The sequence below is a fragment of the Somniosus microcephalus genome, chromosome 2 (assembly GCF_052327205.1).
Source record: "Somniosus microcephalus isolate GS21.2 chromosome 2, FLI_Smic_1.0, whole genome shotgun sequence".
Classification (NCBI taxonomy): domain Eukaryota; kingdom Metazoa; phylum Chordata; class Chondrichthyes; order Squaliformes; family Somniosidae; genus Somniosus; species Somniosus microcephalus.
The window spans coordinates 282,112,648-282,131,744 of NC_140988.1; the positions used below are offsets into that span (position 1 = coordinate 282,112,648).

The 19,097-nt window shown below is 44.9% G+C and overlaps 1 protein-coding gene across 2 annotated transcripts in view; it reads left to right on the forward strand.

Annotated features, from left to right (window-relative positions):
- fgf10a (fibroblast growth factor 10a) overlaps nucleotides 1-15,392 on the forward strand; it is a 238,236-nt gene extending 222,844 nt beyond the window's left edge. For both annotated transcript variants that reach the window (XM_085972675.1, XM_085972685.1), the window contains one exon: nucleotides 11,590-15,392. In XM_085972675.1, the coding sequence (XP_085828801.1) occupies nucleotides 11,590-11,808 (219 nt within the window). In that variant the 3' untranslated portion in view covers nucleotides 11,809-15,392. The remainder of the gene's footprint in view (nucleotides 1-11,589) is intronic.
- Nucleotides 15,393-19,097: the final 3,705 nt, after the last annotated feature.

Consider the following 19,097-nt stretch of genomic DNA (forward strand, 5'->3'; position numbering starts at 1 on the left):
ATGATAAATTGACCCTTAGTGTTAGGGGGATTAAATAGGTGGGGTTACAGGGATAGGGTGGGATATGTGTTGGGGTTACGGGGATCGGGTGGGATATGTGTCGGTGCAGGCTCGATGGGCCGAAATGGCCTCTATCTGCACTGTGGGGTTTCTGTGATTCTGTGAAGATGGTGGTCCACCGTTGTTGGGACGTGAATGGATCAGGAAGATACGTTTAGACTGGCACTCCATTCAGGCACTGACGGTCATAGAGTCATAGAGTCATAGAGTTTTACAGCACAGAAAGAGGCCCTTCGGCCCATCGTGTCTGCGCCGCCCATCCATCCCTGTCCAGTCTAATCCCATTTTCCAGCATTTGGTCCATAGCCTTGTATGCAATGGCATTTCAAGTGCTCATCCAAATGCTTCTTGAATGTTGTGAGGGTTCCTGCCTCCACCACCCTTTCAGGCATTGAGTTCCACATTCCAACCACCCTCTGGGTGAAAAAGTTCCTCCTCAAATCCCCTCTAAATCTCCTGCCCCTTACCCTGAATCTATGCCCCCTTGTTATTGACCCCCCCACTAAGGGGAAAAGTTCCTCTTTATCTACCCTATCTATGCCCCTCATTATTTTGTACACCTCAATCAGGTCCCCCCTCAGCCTTCTCTGCTCCAAGGAAAACAACTCCAGCCTGTCCAGCCTCTCTTCATAGCTGAGGCGCTCCATCCCAGGTAACATCCTGGTGAATCTTCTCTGCACCCTCTCCAAAGCAATCACATCCTTCCTATAGTGAGGCGACCAGAACTGCACACAGTACTCCAGCTGTGGCCTCACCAGCGTTTTGTACAGTTCCATCATAACCTCCCTGCTCTTATATTCTATGCCTCGGCTAATGAAGGCAAGTATCCCATATGCCTTTTTAACCACCTTATCTACCTGCTCCGCTGCCTTCAGGGATCTATGTACATGTACACCAAGGTCCCTCTGACCCTCTGTACCTCCTAGGGTCCTACCACTCATTGTGTATTCCCTTGCCTTATTTGTCCGTCCAAAATGCATCACCTCGCACTTTTCAGGGTTAAATTCCATTTGCCACTTTTCCGCCCATCTGACCAACCCGTTTATATCGTCCTGTAGCCGGAGGCTTTCCTCCTCGCAATTTACAACCCCACCAATTTTCGTGTCATCTGCGAACTTACTGATCATACCTTTTACATTTTCATCCAAATCATTTATGTAGATCACAAACAATAAGGGACCCAGCACCGATCCCTGAGGTACCCCACTGGACACAGGCTTCCAGTCACAAAAGCAACCTTCGACCATCACCCTCTGCCTCCTGCCACTCAGCCAGTTTAGGATCCAACGCGCCAAGGCACCCTGGATCCCATGGGCTCTTACCTTCTTGACCAGTCTCCTATGCGGGACTTTGTCAAAAGCTTTACTGAAGTCCATGTACACCACATCCACAGCATTTCCCTCATCCACCCCACTAGTCACCCCCTCGAAAAATTCGATCAGATTTGTTAGACATGATTTACCCTTGACAAAGCCATGCTGACTATCCCCGATTAATCCTTGCCTCTCCAAGTGGAGATTAATTTTGTCCCTCAGAATTTTTTCCAATAATTTCCCCACCACAGATGTTAGACTCACTGGCCTGTAATTCCCTGGTTTATCCCTGCTACCCTTCTTGAATAATGGTACTACGTTAGCTGTTCTCCAGTCCTCTGGTACATCCCCTGTGGCCAGAGAGGTTCTGAAAATTAGTGTCAGAGCCCCTGCAATCTCCTCCTTTGCCTCCCACAGCAGCCTGGGATACATCTCGTCCGGGCCTGGGGATTTATCCACTTTTTGGCCCGCTAAAACCGCTAGCACCTCCTCCCTCTCGATGCTAATATGTTCAAGTATGTCACAGTCCCCTTGCCCGATTTCTATGTCTGCATCGTCTTTCTCCATAGTGAACACAGATGCAAAAAATTCATTGAAAACCCCGCCTACATCCTCTGGCTCTACACACAGATTGCCACTTTGGTCCCTAATGGGCCCTACCCTTTCCCTGGTTATCCTCTTGCCCTTAATATACTTATAAAACATCTTAGGATTTTCCTTTATTTTGCTCGCCAGTGTTATTTCATGGCCCCTCCTCGCCCTCCTAATTTCTTTTTTAAGTATGCCCCTGCACTTTTTATACTCCTCTAGGGCTTCTTCTGTCTTTAGTCTTTTGTAACTGCCAAAAGCCCCCCTCTTATTTCTAATGCATTTTTGTATATCCCTTGTCATCCAAGGTTCCCTTTGCTTGTTGGTCCCACCCTTGACCTTTACAGGAACATGTTGGCGTTGTACTCTCTCTATTTCCCTTCTGAAAGTCTCCCACTGTTTTGATGTGGATTTTCCTATAAGCAGCTGCTCCCAGTCCACTTTGGCCAGATCCTGCCTTATCATATTAAAATCGGCCTTCCCCCAATTTAGAACCCTTATTTCCGGGCCGTCTTTGTCTTTTTCCATGACCACCTTAAATCTCACCGAATTATGGTCACTGTCGCCAAAATGCTCTCCTACTGACACTTCCACCACTTGCCCGGCTACATTCCCCAGAATTAGGTCCAGTACCGCCCCCTCTCTTGTAGGACTTTCTACATGTTGGCTCAAAAAGCTCTCCTGGATGCACTTTAAGAATTCTGCACCCTCTAAGCCTTTCACACTCTGACTGTCCCAATTTATATTGGGGAAGTTGAAATCCCCCACTATTATTACCCTATTATTTTCGCACTTCTCGGAGATTTGCCTACATATCTGTTCCTCTATCTCCCCCTGACTGTTTGGGGGCCTATAGTACACTCCCAGCAAAGTGCTTGCCCCCTTTTTGTTTTTAAGTTCTACCCATATGGCCTCATTAGAGGAACCCGCTAATATATCATCCCTCCTTGCAGCAGTAATTGACTCCTTAATTAATATTGCAACACCCCCTCCCCTTTTACACCCCCCTCTGTCTCGCCTGAAGATTCTATACCCCGGAATATTGAGCTGCCAGTCCTGACCCTCCCTCAACCATGTCTCCGTGATAGCAACAATATCGTACTCCCATGTGTTCAACAACAACTTCAGTTCATCCACCTTATTTGCAAGACTCCTTGCATTAAAATAAATGCCTTCCAGCCCTGCCATATTCTCTTTTGCCTTCACATATTTGCTCTGCCTTCCCAGCTGACTTGTTTTTCCCTCTGTATTTGGCCGTAAATCACCCCCTACTATAGCTCCACTCTGTACCCCAACCCCCTGCCAAGTTAGTTTAAACCAGTAAGAAAATAAACAATGATGACATCATACCTGAACGATTAAAAGACATCTTGGCCAACGCCAAAGAAGTGTTTCAAGAGAAACTAGGAACCTTGAAAGGCATCACCGCCTCAATAAAAGTGGAAGATGCAGCAATTCCCAAATTTTTTAAGCCAAGACCGGTGCCATACGCAATTCATCCAGCTGTCGAGGCAGAGCTGGAGAATTTGGAAAAGGCAGGCGTATTATCCAAAATAGATTGGAGCGAGTGGGCAACACCCATCGTCCCGGTCATGAAGAAAACGTTGAATAATGATAAATCTGAAGAACAGAGAAAAATTCGCATCTGTGGGGACTTCAAGGTGACTGTAAACCCGGTCCTTCACACGGTACAGTATCCTCTTCCGAGGATAGAAGATATTTTCGCCTCACTATCCGGAGGGAAACGTTTCACCAAAATTGACTTGGCACAGGCATATCTACAGATGGAGGTTGAGGAGGCCTCTAAAAAGTATCTCACGATAAACACACACAAAGGCCTGTACCAGTACAATCGACTGGTTTTCGGAGTAGCATCAGCTCCAGCTATCTGACAAAGAGCTATGGAACAAGTCCTGCAAGGGATTCCGGGGACTCAATGCTACCTAGACGACATCCTTGTAACAGGAGAAAACGACAACGAGCACCTTGCCAACTTGGAGCAGGTGCTCACTAGGCTGAAAGAACGGGGCCTACGAGCAAATCGCCTCAAGTGTGAATTTTTCCAAAATCAGATATCATATTGTGGCCACATAATTAATAAGGAAGGGTTGCATAAGTCACCTGAAAAAATTGAAGCAGTCATAAAAGCCCCAGCACCTGAAAATGTTTCACAATTAAGGTCGTTCCTGGGATTAATAAATTACTATCATAAATTTTTACCGAACTTATCAACTCTTCTACATCCTCTTAATGAACTTCTACAAACAGGAGTGATTTGGAAATGGAACGAAGACTGTAAACGTGCCTTCCATTAATGCAAAGACTTAATCACATCCGAAGAAGTTTTGGCTCATTACAACCCATCACTGCCAATCAGACTGGCGTGCGATGCATCCCCTTACAGCATAGGAGCAGTATTATCCCATAGATTCCCTGATGGCTCAGAACGGCTGATAGCTTTTGCGTCATGCTCATTAAACTCAGCTGAGCGTAACTATGCCCAAATCGACAGGGAAGCACTCAGCCTGGTATGGGGAGTGAAGAAATTCAACCATTACCTACACGGACAAAAATTTATCTTGTTGACTGACCATCAACCCCTCATCTCCATATTCAACCCTAAAAAGGGTGTTCCCATTATGACAGCGCAAAGGCTACAGAGGTGGTCCCTTTTTCTAGGGGCACACCAATACAACATAGAATACAAAGGATCAAAACAGCATGGGAATGCTGACGGCTTATCGCGCCTACCGTTGCCAACGGTAGAAGAGGCACCTACAGTAGACCCAGTAGAGATGTTCCACTCTACCATAGTGGAATGTCTACCAGTAACAAATTCTGCCATTGAAAGGGAGACGAGAAATGACCCGACTCTCTCACGGGTCTACGATTTAACAGTGAAGGGATGGCCAGCACGTGGCGAACCACTGTTGCCAGCATTCTCGCAAAGAAGAGAACAGCTGTCAGTGTGCCGAGGAACCTTGATGTGTGGATCCAGAGTGGTGATTCCACCCAAACTCCAGGATAAAGTGCTAAAGCAGCTTCACGAGGGGCATCTGGGTGGAGTGAAAATGAAGAACCTAGCTAGGGCGTTTGTATGGTGGCCAGGCATCGATGGAGACATCGAAGAAATGACCAAGAGCTGCCTAGGATGCCAGAAGGTCCAAAACGCTCCACCACAAGACCCTCTACATCCATGGGAGTGGCCCTCATCTCCCTGGCAAAGGGTGCACATCGACTTTGCTGGTCCATTTATGGACTCAATGTTCTTAATTGCGGTTGATGCACACTCCAAGTGGTCGGAGGTAATGAAGGTGTCCTCCACCACCACGGAAAAACCATCACAATATTAAGGACCATATTTGCCAGGAATGGGCTGCCGGAACAGATATGTTCTGATAATGGACCGCAATTTGTGTCCGAAGAATTCAGAAAGTTCTTAAAAAACAATGGGGTTAAGCACTACACGTCCGCCCCATACCATCCCGCCACCAATGGATTGGCTGAAAGGTTTGTCCAGACCTTCAAGAAGGCCATAAAGGCCATGGGTAATGAAGACATAAAACTTCAGCACAAGGTGGATAACTTCTTATTCGCATACAGGAATGCAACACATATGGTTACCAACCAAACTCCCGCCATGATGTTCTTCAATAGAAACCTAAGATGCCGGCTGGATTTGGTCAAGCCCAACATCAGAAGGGACGTGGAGAACCGGCAGTTTCAAGGCATGAATGAAAGGCCAACTAGAACCTTCCAGATAGGTCAACAAATTTTGGCCCGGGACCTCCGTACCGAGAAATGGCAGCCTGGAACTATCTGCACACGACTAGGACCACTGATATATACCGTGGACATCGGAGAAAGCATAATAAGGCGCCATGCTGACCAAATCATAAAGTCATCCGAAAAGGGACAACCTACACCACAACTCTATACGTCTAACGATGAAGTAGAGATACCCATATCTACCTCTGATCCGGTGATACTGGAACCCGATGAACCCGACACTGGCATTCAAGCCGAATCAGCCTTGCCAAAAGCAAAGGGAACCTTGGATGACAAGGGATATACAAAAATGCATTAGAAATAAAAGGGGGGCTTTTGGCAGTTACAAAAGACTAAAGACGGAGGAAGCCCTAGAGGAGTATAAAAAGTGCAGGGGCATACTTAAAAAAGAAATTAGGAGGGCGAGGAGGGGCCATGAAATAACACTGGCGAGCAAAATAAAGGAAAATCCTAAGATGTTTTATAAGTATATTAAGGGCAAGAGGATAACCAGGGAAAGGGTAGGGCCCATTAGGGACCAAAGTGGCAATCTGTGTGTAGAGCCAGAGGGTGTAGGCGGGGTTTTAAATGAATTTTTTGCATCTGTGTTCACTATGGAGAAAGACGATGCAGACATAGAAATCGGGCAAGGGGACTGTGACATACTTGAACATATTAGCATCGAGAGGGAGGAGGTGCTAGCGGTTTTAGCAGGACAAAAAGTGGATAAATCCCCAGGCCCGGACGAGATGTATCCCAGGCTGCTGTGGGAGGCAAAGGAGGAGATTGCAGGGGCTCTGACACTAATTTTCAGAACCTCTCTGGCCACAGGGGATGTACCAGAGGACTGGAGAACAGCTAACGTAGTACCATTATTCAAGAAGGGTAGCAGGGATAAACCAGGGAATTACAGGCCAGTGAGTCTAACATCTGTGGTGGGGAAATTATTGGAAAAAATTCTGAGGGACAAAATTAATCTCCACTTGGAGAGGCAAGGATTAATCGGGGATAGTCAGCATGGCTTTGTCAAGGGTAAATCATGTCTGACAAATCTGATCGAATTTTTCGAGGGGGTGACTAGTGGGGTGGATGAGGGAAATGCGGTGGATGTGGTTTACATGGACTTCAGTAAAGCTTTTGACAAAGTCCCGCATAGGAGACTGGTTAAGAAGGTAAGAGCCCATGGGATCCAGGGTGCCTTGGCGCGTTGGATCCTAAACTGGCTGAGTGGCAGGAGGCAGAGGGTGATGGTTGAAGGTTGCTTTTGTGACTGGAAGCCTGTGTCCAGTGGGGTACCTCAGGGATCGGTGCTGGGTCCCTTGTTATTCATGATCTACATAAATGATTTGGATGAGAATGTAAAAGGTATGATCAGTAAGTTCGCAGATGACACGAAAATTGGTGGGGTGGTAAATTGCGAGGAGGAAAGCCTCCGGCTACAGGACGATATAAACGGGTTGGTCAGATGGGTGGAAAAGTGGCAAATGGAATTTAACCCTGAAAAGTGCGAGGTGATGCATTTTGGACGGACAAATAAGGCAAGGGAATACACAATGAGTGGTAGGACCCTAGGAGGTACAGAGGGTCAGAGGGACCTTGGTGTACATGTACATAGATCCCTGAAGGCAGCGGAGCAGGTAGATAAGGTGGTTAAAAAGGCATATGGGATACTTGCCTTCATTAGCCGAGGCATAGAATATAAGAGCAGGGAGGTTATGATGGAGCTGTACAAAACGCTGGTGAGGCCACAGCTGGAGTACTGTGTGCAGTTCTGGTCGCCTCACTATAGGAAGGATGTGATTGCTTTGGAGAGGGTGCAGAGAAGATTCACCAGGATGTTACCTGGGATGGAGCGCCTCAGCTATGAAGAGAGGCTGGACAGGCTGGGGTTGTTTTCCTTGGAGCAGAGAAGGCTGAGGGGGGACCTGATTGAGGTGTACAAAATGATGAGGGGCATAGACAGGGTAGATAAAGAGGAACTTTTCCCCTTAGTGGGGGGGTCAATAACAAGGGGGCATAGATTCAGGGTAAGGGGCAGGAGATTTAGAGGGGATTTGAGGAGGAACTTTTTCACCCAGAGGGTGGTTGGAATGTGGAACTCAATGCCTGAAAGGGTGGTAGAGGCAGAAACCCTCACAACATTCAAGAAGCATTTGGATGAGCACTTGAAATGCCATTGCATACAAGGCTATGGACCAAATGCTGGAAAATGGGATTAGACTGGACAGGGATGGATGGGCGGCGCAGACACGATGGGCCGAAGGGCCTCTTTCTGTGCTGTAAAACTCTATGACTCTATGACTCTAACCTACTACACCACCAGAAACTACTACACCCCCGAGGCGTTATCCGGACCGAGTCAGGAAGCCTCCTGAGAGACTGACTTATAATTAATTAACTACAGCAATGTGTATATTATTTTTCTTGTAACATGTAATTAATAATTACTTAAAATATGATGTACTGGTTAACTAAAAGGGGAGGAATTGTAGTGTATGTGCGTTTAAGAGCCCAGGTGTGCTGTAATGCCGGTAATGGCCACTTGGGCCATATAAGCCTGTATATTGTGTATATCCGTTAGAACCCCCCCCCCAGACTTTGCTTAGTAAACACCTATGAACCAACTCCTGTCTTCAGTGTCTTTATCAACACACGGACACTACAGGGTCGGCATCTCCAGTAGTGACGGGACCGATCACCCGGCTTGCCACAATCCTCTGGACGTGTGCCTCAAGATCGCTGAGGGGTTGCAGCTGAGGCCGCCCTCCACCAGTCCGTTGCTGCTGTCTCCTATTATGAGACAGCTTGGCCTGCAAGAAAAAGGATGGCATCTGAGTAAATATACAGCCATGGTCTTGCCTGAAATCCCTCCCATAGTTGAATAGCTCTTACTGTATGCAGCCATGGTCTTGCCTGAAATGCCTCCCATAGTTGAATAGCCCTTACTGTATGCAGCCATGGTCTTGCCTGAAATGCCTCCCATAGTTGAATAGCCCTTACTGTATGCAGCCATGGTCTTGCCTGATGTGCCTCCCATAGTTGAATGGCCCTTACTGTATGCAAAGTGTGGCATGTGTATGTGTGCTTGATGAAAGGGCCATAGGTGTTGGATGAGTGTTGGGCATTGGGGCTTTTAAGACCCTCTGGCCATAAAGTGAGGTTGAGATGGAGGGATGGAGAGGTTTTGAAAAAAGGCACTCACCCTGACTTTTTCCTACATTGGAGATGGGTCCTAGGCACCATGCTGCTTGAGGACACTCTCTGAGCCACCTCCCTCCACACTCTTCTGTACTCGCATGGCAAAGGCCTCCTGCCACTCTCTGGGTACAAAATAGATCTTCTGCGCTCCACCGCGCCAACCAGAGCCTCCAAGGCCCACTCGCAGAAGCTCACTCCCTGGCCCTCTCCATAGTCCTTGGCTGCAAGATTTAGCCACAGGTCTGCCCAGGCCGAGATTCAAGGCTCCAATGAGCAGGGTGTGGCTGCAGAGCAAGATCGACCCTCCCCTTTAAGAACTGACCGGCGCCAGTGTGTCTGTGTTCAATCGCTAACTGACAGCACCTGCACTGCGCCCGCCCTCTGAGGTAGCGCCTCGCTCTTCGGCCTTAGCGCCTTAAGAGAGGTGTGTAGCGCCTGATTTAGTGCTCCAATCACCTCCAGGGGCGATAAAAGCCAAGTTTGCCGTCGGAGGCGATAATTAGCGCCAGGCGCTAAACTTTGCGCACGGCCGCTAATGGCGCCCCAAACGGGACGATACTGAATTTTTTCCCCAAAGACTTTGAAATCAGTTTGCTGAGTCACAAGGCGCTTAACAGGTATGTGGGGATGGAGCGGGGGAAGGAACAGGAGGTGATGGACATGCAAGAGAGAGGACTTGGGCTGCAAAATTCTGGATTATTTACTGAAGAACAAATTTTTTCTGTAAAATTCATGGGCAACTTTCTACATATTAAATGATTTAAACTTAGAATTAATATGTTGACACTTTTTAAATAGTATCAGACCAATATGAATGTAAAAAGTAAAATCTGTTACATAAAAATACAATTCAGATGAATCATTGGAAGTGTGATGGTGTTAACATGGTAACAAGAAGAGGTGCAAGTACTCCAATTATTACTTGCAGCTCTGAAAAAAATACAACAGGATTTTTTTGTCCATCCAGGCAACTCCTTCCCATTCAGAGTGATGGACCTGCAATGGCTGGATTGCTCTGTGTATGACAGTTTCTCTGATTCCTGTCCCCATAAAATGATACTGTCAGATCTTGAGAAGAGTCACACTCTATTGCATGTGAATTACCCTCTCTGTGGAATAGGGCTTCAAAGAGCACCTCCAGCAATGAATAAGCAGTCTGAGAGCAATTTATTCACAGGACCAATCTGAATAAAATAATGTGACACACAACCTCTAGTGCCAAATGAATTTTATTTTATTTTGTTTTAAATTAACTTCATATCTCAAGTTATTGTAAAAACAATTAAATCCACTTTAAGTGAGCAACAGTAGATAATCAGGAAAAGTCAAACCTTTCAATATGATTTTTTTTAAATAGCCGTTTCAAAATTGTCAAGGCAATCTATAGTCAAAAATAACTTTGTGAGATACCGAAACTTAATGCTGTGCCAAGACATTTACTCAATATTACATATTTAAATGTTCATCTGCTATTTGTTAGGGGCAGTTCATAGTGGGAAACACTAGAAAAGTTGAGAAAGAAAATGAGACAAAAGTGAAATAAGTAAGTCATGTTTAGTTGAGTTTTTAAAAACTGAGTGAGGTGAGATGTTTTGAGGTCCCAGGTAACAATAAGTTAGAGTAGTGCTTGGAGCGATGAATCGTGATTTCAACACATGCACAACGCAAAGGGTGGAAGGCAATGAGAAGAAGACTTGTATATAATTGGTCAGTGTGGGAACAGGGGAAATTCAAATAAGTCATCTGGTTATGATAGTTTTCACCCCTATCCACCTCCAAGAAGGAATAACGCACCTCCACAGGACACTCCATTCAACAACTCAGCTGAGAGCTGGCAAAACTGCAGCAAGTGAAGTGGACTGACACACAATCTAAGCACATGATCTCCCGACCCATTGGCTGGCAGTTGAGCACTCATAGTGCTTGAGAAACCAAGTAGTAAACTTTATAATTGCACAATACTGCGGATGCTGGAAATCTGAAATAACAACAGAAAATGCTGGAAGTACTCAGCAGGCCAGGCAGCATCCATGGAGAGAGAAACAGAGTTAACGTTTCAGGTCTGGGACCCTTCATCAGAACTGGAAAAAGCTGGAGATGTAACAGATATTAAGCAGGTGCAGAGAACTGGATTATCCCTGCCCCCATTTTTCATGCAGTATGATTTTTGCCATTCCCATTTGCAACATTTTATCTTTCCTGCCTCTTACAAAAGTACAGGATGTTCTTTCTACTCCTTCTTCCCCTCCTAACCGCCCCCCACCCCCCGTCTCTGCACCTGCTTAATATCTGTTACATCTCCAGCTTTTTCCAGTTCTGATGAAGGGTCCCAGACCTGAAACATTAACTCTGTTTCTCTCTCCACGGATGCTGCCTGGCCTGCTGAGTATTTCCAGCATTTTCTGTTGTTATTTCAAGTAGTAAACTTCTTTTTCCACAAGAACATCATAGACAAGAAGGACTTTTAATCGGAATACAGGTTAATCATTCAGTTCACTGTAAATTAATTTATTCTTATTGGTGACTCTGGTCCAAGGCTTTACACCAAAATAACGCTTTGGTGATGTTCTAATCCATTATCACAAAGCACAGAATATTAAGGAGTATTGTGTAATTTTGGAAGTTTGATGTTTGTAATAGTGTTTTAATTTTTATTTTGCAGAAAGAGTTTAATATTGACTGCAAACTTAAAGAAAGGATAGAAGAGAATGGTTACAACACCTATGCTTCCATGAAGTGGAAGCACAATGAACGGCAAATGTTTGTGGCCTTGAATGGAAAAGGGGCTCCACGGAGAGGACACAAAACAAGGCGGAAACACCCTTCAGCCCATTTTCTACCAATAGTGGTGAGACAGGATGTCGCTATAATATCAGAATAGAATCAGTGAAGACACTGCATCGCAGTAATGAGTCCTGGTCTTAATTCAACACTGCGTTTCTTTCCAAGCATGACAAGACTCTATTAAAATGTGGAAGTCTTAATGAAGAACATTATCAGAGCTCAGGCAGTAAACTCACAGACATCTGCTTGTAAAACTTTGAACAAGCCTTTGATATTCAAATGATTGTTACTGGCACAAGAAGTTCCCATGCCAGTAAAGATTGAAGCAATTGGAGAGAACATATTTAACTGGCGGGCAATGTCAAAATGTCTTGTGATGCAACCTGAAGCACGAGAGGCATTGCAGTTGTACAATGTTGTATGATCTTTGTGAGAAGATGTTATTTATGGAGTACTAACCCATATCAAAGACATTATGCTCATTCAAGCCTGATTATCCAATGAGCGGTTAAACACGCAAACGTTTATCTGGAAGCACTTTGGGTCAGATGCGAGAACAACTGTTTTCTGTAACTACACTTAAGCACAATAGACAAGCTCCAAAAGTATATGTAAATGCAAGAAATGTAAAGCTGCTCTAACAAAATGAGTCCTGAGTTGCTCTTCAGTTGATCAATTCTAAATTCAGTTTTAAAGAGTGCTTACATTACAGAGACAGCAAGACTCCACAAAATAGATTGCTGTAAAATTAGCTTGATACTGATCCTTGATTGAAAATAATCTCTAGAAAATAAATACTTTTGTTTGTCATTAAAATTGTGATAATAATACAGCACAATTATTAATCTTCCTAAAATGGCCCCAACCATTTTGCTGAAAGCTAGATTCATTTTGATAGAGCAGGTCAAAAATAGTAACAGTATACATCCCTTTTTCATTGTAACACACTATGTAAGTTGCATTAAGCCTCTTTTGCAGTGTGAGTAGAAAAATACAAGTAGTAGTCAAATTGTATTTTGTTCTAAATACTTTTAAAGATATTTCTATTAAGATTAATATTGAAGCTGCATTCCCTTCATACTTCGTTATTGTAAAATGGTTGGTTTATTTTTGTTGTTTGGGAATAGTATTTTTGGTACAAAGAAGAGTTTTTGACAAGTCGAACTGTAGATTTGTTCTAGAATTTAACCCCTTTGTTGCTGGTGTCCCATGATTATTTAACTTGTGCCATCCCAGGCATTTCTAGCCAGCACGTCAGATGTTTAATCTGTTGTTTGTTTGAACACTAAGCTGTACAAAAGATGCTTTCTACGTTGCATAGTGGAAACAATCATTTGATCACTCTCCTGGTTTCTTTAATAAAGTTGGTTGTCTCTTACACATGGGACAATATATCCAAGTTAGATTTTGTATTTCAGTTGAAAGAATTAGAACTTGAACAGAATAATTTCCCAAATTTTCACCTTCCCAGTGAGAAATGTTTTTATTTTCTTCCCAGTTTTCTCCTCTCTTCCCTTCTGACTAACAGCAGTGACTTACGCTTGGGATATGTTTCTGCAGACCCTGACAATGCTTCAGTGGCCCACCTGAGTAACTATCGTTCAGGTGTGGGCCTGGACAGTAGGTTGGTGGGTTGTTCAATTGTGGGGTATTCATCACAGCCAAATCTGATACTTTTCTTTTAAATCAACATTCACTTTTGCACACTTTCTAATTGGATCCCTGGATCAGCAGTGGGAAAATTGGTCAATTTTTGCCCTCTGTATTCTGGGAATATATAGGCCAATTTTATCACCTTCACTGATGTCCAGCTGAGATATCCTAACTCAGCACAGATCAAGGATTGAACCTTGCCTCTTCCTTGCTTGTACCGGCTCACTACCAAACCACATGGTGCACCTGCTGACTAGGCCATCAGTGCAGCGGTCAATGTTTTTTCCTGACTCTGAAATCTGTTTTGTGTGTTGCTGTAGAATTCCTTTTGTAAGTACCAAAGTGAAGAATATCTTGGATTTGGTTCAGAGAATAGAGGGGTAATTTTTACAAAGTCGGTCTCCCAGCACGGAGCTTCGCCCCGTCTGAACAACATATGGGAATTTGGGCACATGCCGCCCACCATTTTCCATCCATTCATTTCAATTAAGGAAAAAACACAGGGGATTGTGTGCTGAGCTCTTGATATGCAGTCCCAGTGGGCAAGGCTCCCAGCCAGGAGCATTACCTCATAAAATTACCTTTCACATGTGAGCATTGCTTTACTTCTTCCTGTGGAAATTCCTTACAACATCTGGTACAAAACATATAACCTTGGTGGGTATTGGTCTACTGGAAAGTAAGGGAAGCCATGACATCAGAACCATCGAATCTTCTTACCCACTGTTGTCACGTGGTGATCGTTACTGATTGTAACTGTGCATTACTGTAAGCACTTAAAGATAGCTGTTAAGAAGAAGCTGCCCTATGTTTTTACCCGTTTACAGAACCAAATCTAAAGTAATAGTTCACCAAATGCTACACCAAAATCCAATAGGTTCTGCTTTTGAAGATATTTCTATTAAGATTAATATTGATGCTGCATTCCCTTCATACTTTGTTATTGTAAAACGGATTGTTTATTTTGTTGTTTGGGAATGGTATTTTTGCTTTTGAAAAGAGGTTCAAAAATGTTGACTGTTTAGGCCTCTTTGTGATGACTGCTTAGCTGGTTACCAGACCAATCTATATACTACACAGACGTTATGAGGGTTTACTGGAAAATAAAGCACTTCAGTTTGGATTCGTCTGGTAACCAGTAAAGAGGCCTAAACCTTCAACATTTTTGAGCCTGTTTTCAACAGCAGAACCTACTGGAGCATTTAAAGAAATATCACTTTCGGAATTAAGTGTGGTTTGGTTTTGTAGATGACAAGAAATCAGACCAGCTTCTTTTTAACAACTAGCTTTAAGCGTTTACAGTAACACACAGTTACATCATTCATTAAAATAAAAGATTAACCTGCAATACAGAATTGCTACATGAATATAGCAAGCATCAGATACAAAGCATGAAGTTTTGACTTTCATGTTTTTTAATGTGCATGTTACCAATTGGAGAGTAACATAATGTTTTGTCGTTGTAATAATCATGTATTATTACATTAAGAAAACAGATTATGTTACACTCCAATTGAAAAAAAGAAAACCTTTGTAGCTACACTGCACTCTCGATATAAAGGTTTTCTAGAGCTGAATATAACAGAAAAGAAAAAAGGCAACTCACTGATAAACATAAGGCATCTAGTGGCCTTTCTAAGAATTCTCAAAACACACTATACATGTGGCTGGCAGATTTGAGTGTCAACCACAATTGGAACCCGAGCCAGCAACCACAGCAGCATGAAGGGAGTGTTTAAACCACTACACTACCAGACCACAACACTTTTACTATATATTTATAAGATTCATTTCTATCTTTCTTCCGTCCCCTTTTTATTGTCGTAATCCCTATTCATCATAGCAGCAGAATCCTTTAGGCTAATAGTATACAGAAGGTTACAATAAACAATAGGCGTACAGTGGAGCACTATTTATTTATTTAATTATTTAGTCAGAGAAAAGCTGATCTTAAGTAAGTTTTAATAGTCATAGAGTTCTTTTGTTCTTTGGTAAAATAATGAAAATAAAGACAATATTGGATGTTGAGCTTTTCTGTCACTGGTTTACTTGTTGAATACTGTACCATAGAAGATTATGCAGCCATTTTATAAAGTGTACTAGCCAATTTGTGCTGCAGTCATAGCTTTTGACAAATCACATCATGGCTAGGACATTGATGGCTGGACATCTATTTTCAACATTTCTGTGGTAGTGCCAAGAAGATGTACCTTTTGTGTGGCATAAAAGTCATTTGAAATCAACACAGACTGAGGAGCAGACTTGGGTTTTTCTCAGCAGCAGTTTATTTACACACTGACCCGTCATGGAACCCTACTTAAAGCTTTTTCAAGCATTTAATTTGTATGAATTTTCCAGTGGTCCTGCAGCAGAATCTTGATCACAGAAGTGGTGTAATAATATTTTTGAACCTGTCAAATCTACAAATTGTTAATCATTTAAATTTTGCCGGTGGCAATGGGAATGACCCAATTGATGATCCCTTAAATCCCTTAACTCACTGGCACTTGCCCAGGATATCAATTTAGCACAGAGCTGCATTGCTTTTCATACCAGAGCAAATGTATTGAAAATAACTTGCATCTTAAAGCAGAAACTCAGAGCACCATAAGAATTTAGACAACTACAATTAGACATTGTGACCCTTTTTTATATTAAACAAGATAGCCCTAAAAATCCATGGACTTCCTGGTGGACTCCTTTTGTAACTTTAGCGGGAATCCGCTGGACGGACCGGAATCTAGGCTGAGGCCCAGTACACCAGGATCCGCCCTTGTCTGAGAATTCCCAATTGGCCTTGTAAGAGCGCAGCCTCTGTCTACCCACTGTTTATAAGGCCAGAGGTGTAAGACTAGGCAGGGCCAAGGGCAGGGACTTTAAACATCAGAGTTCTGAAATCCCCAGCCTTTCAGCCAGTGAAGGTAGGATCGGTGGTCGGTATGCCTGGTGAGATCAGGTGTACCAGGATAAGAATGGAGGAAGTAGGGCCTAGCTGGGGGTCCTGGCGGGGATTGTGGCCTGGAGTCCTTAAGAGGCCCTCTGTCTTTTTTTTTACATGCCGCTCCTTTACAAAGAGAGCTGCATGGGGGTAGCATCCGAATGTTTCTTGGGGCCCCCCCGTGCAGGCCATTCTTTGGCCAGACCTCCTGGGCCCACTAATATGGTGGGCAGGCTAGATGCACCCCTAGTGGTGCAGGCTGTAGTGTATGTATCCGTCTACCTTTAAGAAAACCATTGTATGTAACCGTTCACCTTTAAGAGAACTATTTTAGGTGTGGCACTACTTTGTTGGCTTCTGTATACTGTAATACCGACGGTGACCACACCGGTATATAAGTGCTGTGTCAGAATTTATTTGGCAGATTCGCCCTGACCTTCGAATAGTAAAGTCCTGTTTTAAGTTACTCTGGTAGTCTGTGTATTAATTAACTAAACAATCCACAGACTTTACAGTGGCGACGAGTCCGATCGTACCCTGTGGCAACAATACTTCCGAAGCAGTTAACGAGCGTCGAGAAGAGGCAACCGCCCTCGTCGTTCTGCTGGGAGAAAACTCGAGGCTGCAGAACTAGAAAGGAAGAAGAAGTTAGAGACAAAGACTTCCATCAGCAACAGGCACTGACTGTTCCTTCTGCCATGGTGAGGAGTGAGCCGATCAGCACAAGAAGCAAGGCGGCCACGGTGACTGTGAGTAAGGGAAAGTAAAAAGAATAACCGGAGGATAAGGGCGGTGCACTCGACCACGGTCGAGGGGGAAAGGAACCGGACAGAAGTCGGGTCCAGAGGCGCTGAGACTGGGGCAGCGTGGAGCAAGGAAACCGCGGTACAGACAGGCTGGGGGACGCAACGGCGTCGTGAGACAGCTAGACCGCGACCGGCGAAAAAGGCCGGGCAGCGACCGAAGCCACGAAGCGCTGCGACCGGGAGCGTAGGCGCGGGAAGAGATAAACTCAGCCGCAGCCGGGGAGGGAAGCACCGGACTGCGAGAGGGCTCGGAGGCGCGATTGGGAGCCGAGTGAGCGGGAGAGGCAGAGCCGACCAAGGGGGAACTGAGCGAGAGCCAGTCCAGTGGCTGAAACTGTTCTCCGTCAACGGGGTGTACCCAGCGCCGGTAGAGCCGAGCGAGCGGGAGAGAGACAGAGCCCGAGCAAGGGGAACCGAGCGAGAGCCAGCCCAGCGGCTGAAACTGTTCGCCGTCAACGGGGTGTACCCAGCGCCGATTGCCCTGCCGAGAAAAGGGAAAGCCCTGAAGCCGACGCGCAGGCTGTGAACCTGAAAGCCAGCGGCCGTCGCCCATGGGGAACGTGTACCCCTCCCGCTAGGGAAGAAACGCGGGAAGCCGCCATTAGGCGGGGAAGAAGACAGAAGCGGGAAACCGCCATTGAAGTGGGCGGGGAGAGAAGATAAGCGCGGGAAACCGCCATTTTCGCAGGAACCGCCATCTTGGAAAAAAAAAATAAAAGAAAATTTAAAGAAATAATTCGTGGTGTTATCAGGAAGAGAGGAAGATGCCTAAGTGTGGTAACATCAACGATTTTTATTCCGAGGTAGAAGACTGGGCCACGTATGTGGAACGCATTGAGATCTATTGTGAGGCCAATAAAATAGAAGAAGATGACAAAGCTATAACCTTGCTAAACTCGATGGGCGCGAAGACATACGGGCTCGTGAAGCATCTACTAGCACCAGCTAAACCGGCGGATCAGACTTTCGATGATATTGTGACTGTTCTGAAGAATCACTTGAACCCCACACCGTTGATGTTGGCGGAACGATTTAAATTCTATGCGAGAACGCAAAGGAAAGACGAAAGCAACGCAGAATACTTGGTCGAACTGCGTAGACTAGCGAAACACTGCCAGTTTGGAGGGAATCTGACAGAGGCATTGCGAGACAAGTTCGTGTGCGGGTTGTCAAAGGAAGGAACGCAAAAGCGGCTACTCAAAGAGAACGACCTTACACTTGACAGGGCTGTCCTTATTGCAGCATCGCACGAAGCCGCAGCGAAGGGAACTGCGGAAATGCAGCTAAAGGCAGCGGCACTCAGTGTGGATCAAATTACCTCGAGTACAACAAAATTCTATCGTTGTGGGAAGACAACACACGACCAGAACCAATGCTGGTTTAAGAACCAGGAATGTAGGAAATGTGGCAAACTGGGTCACATAGCTAAGGTATGCCGGTCAGGGAAGAAGACCAACAACCAAAGGAAGCCATCACAGGAAAAGTACAACAAGGTACACAAGGTGGCTGAGAAGAGTTCAGACGAACAGAATTCGGACTCAGACCCAAACGGCCAGGAGCTGGGCAGTCTGAGAATTCACAATGTGAGTAAGGAAGCTGACCTACAAACTATCTGGGTCATGCTAAAAATAGCTGGAGTCCAAGTGAAAATGGAGTTGGACACTGGATCAGCTCTATCAGTCATAAATCGAAGGGATTACCACCGGCTATTCTCACATATACCCTTAAGAGATACCAAGTTCGTATTGCAGACATACACGGGGCAGCATAAAGTATACCCCATGGGGAAGATAAGAGTCAAGGTGAGAGATGGGGGTAAAGAACACCCAAGAATGAACTTATACGTACTACCTGAGGGAGGACCACCACTTCTGGGATGGGAGTGGATCAAGAAAATAGACATGGAATGGCACTATCTAAAAGCCATAACGAGTGAGGACTCGGTGCAGACAATCAGCTCAGATTCTGAAACGGATGACGATACGAACA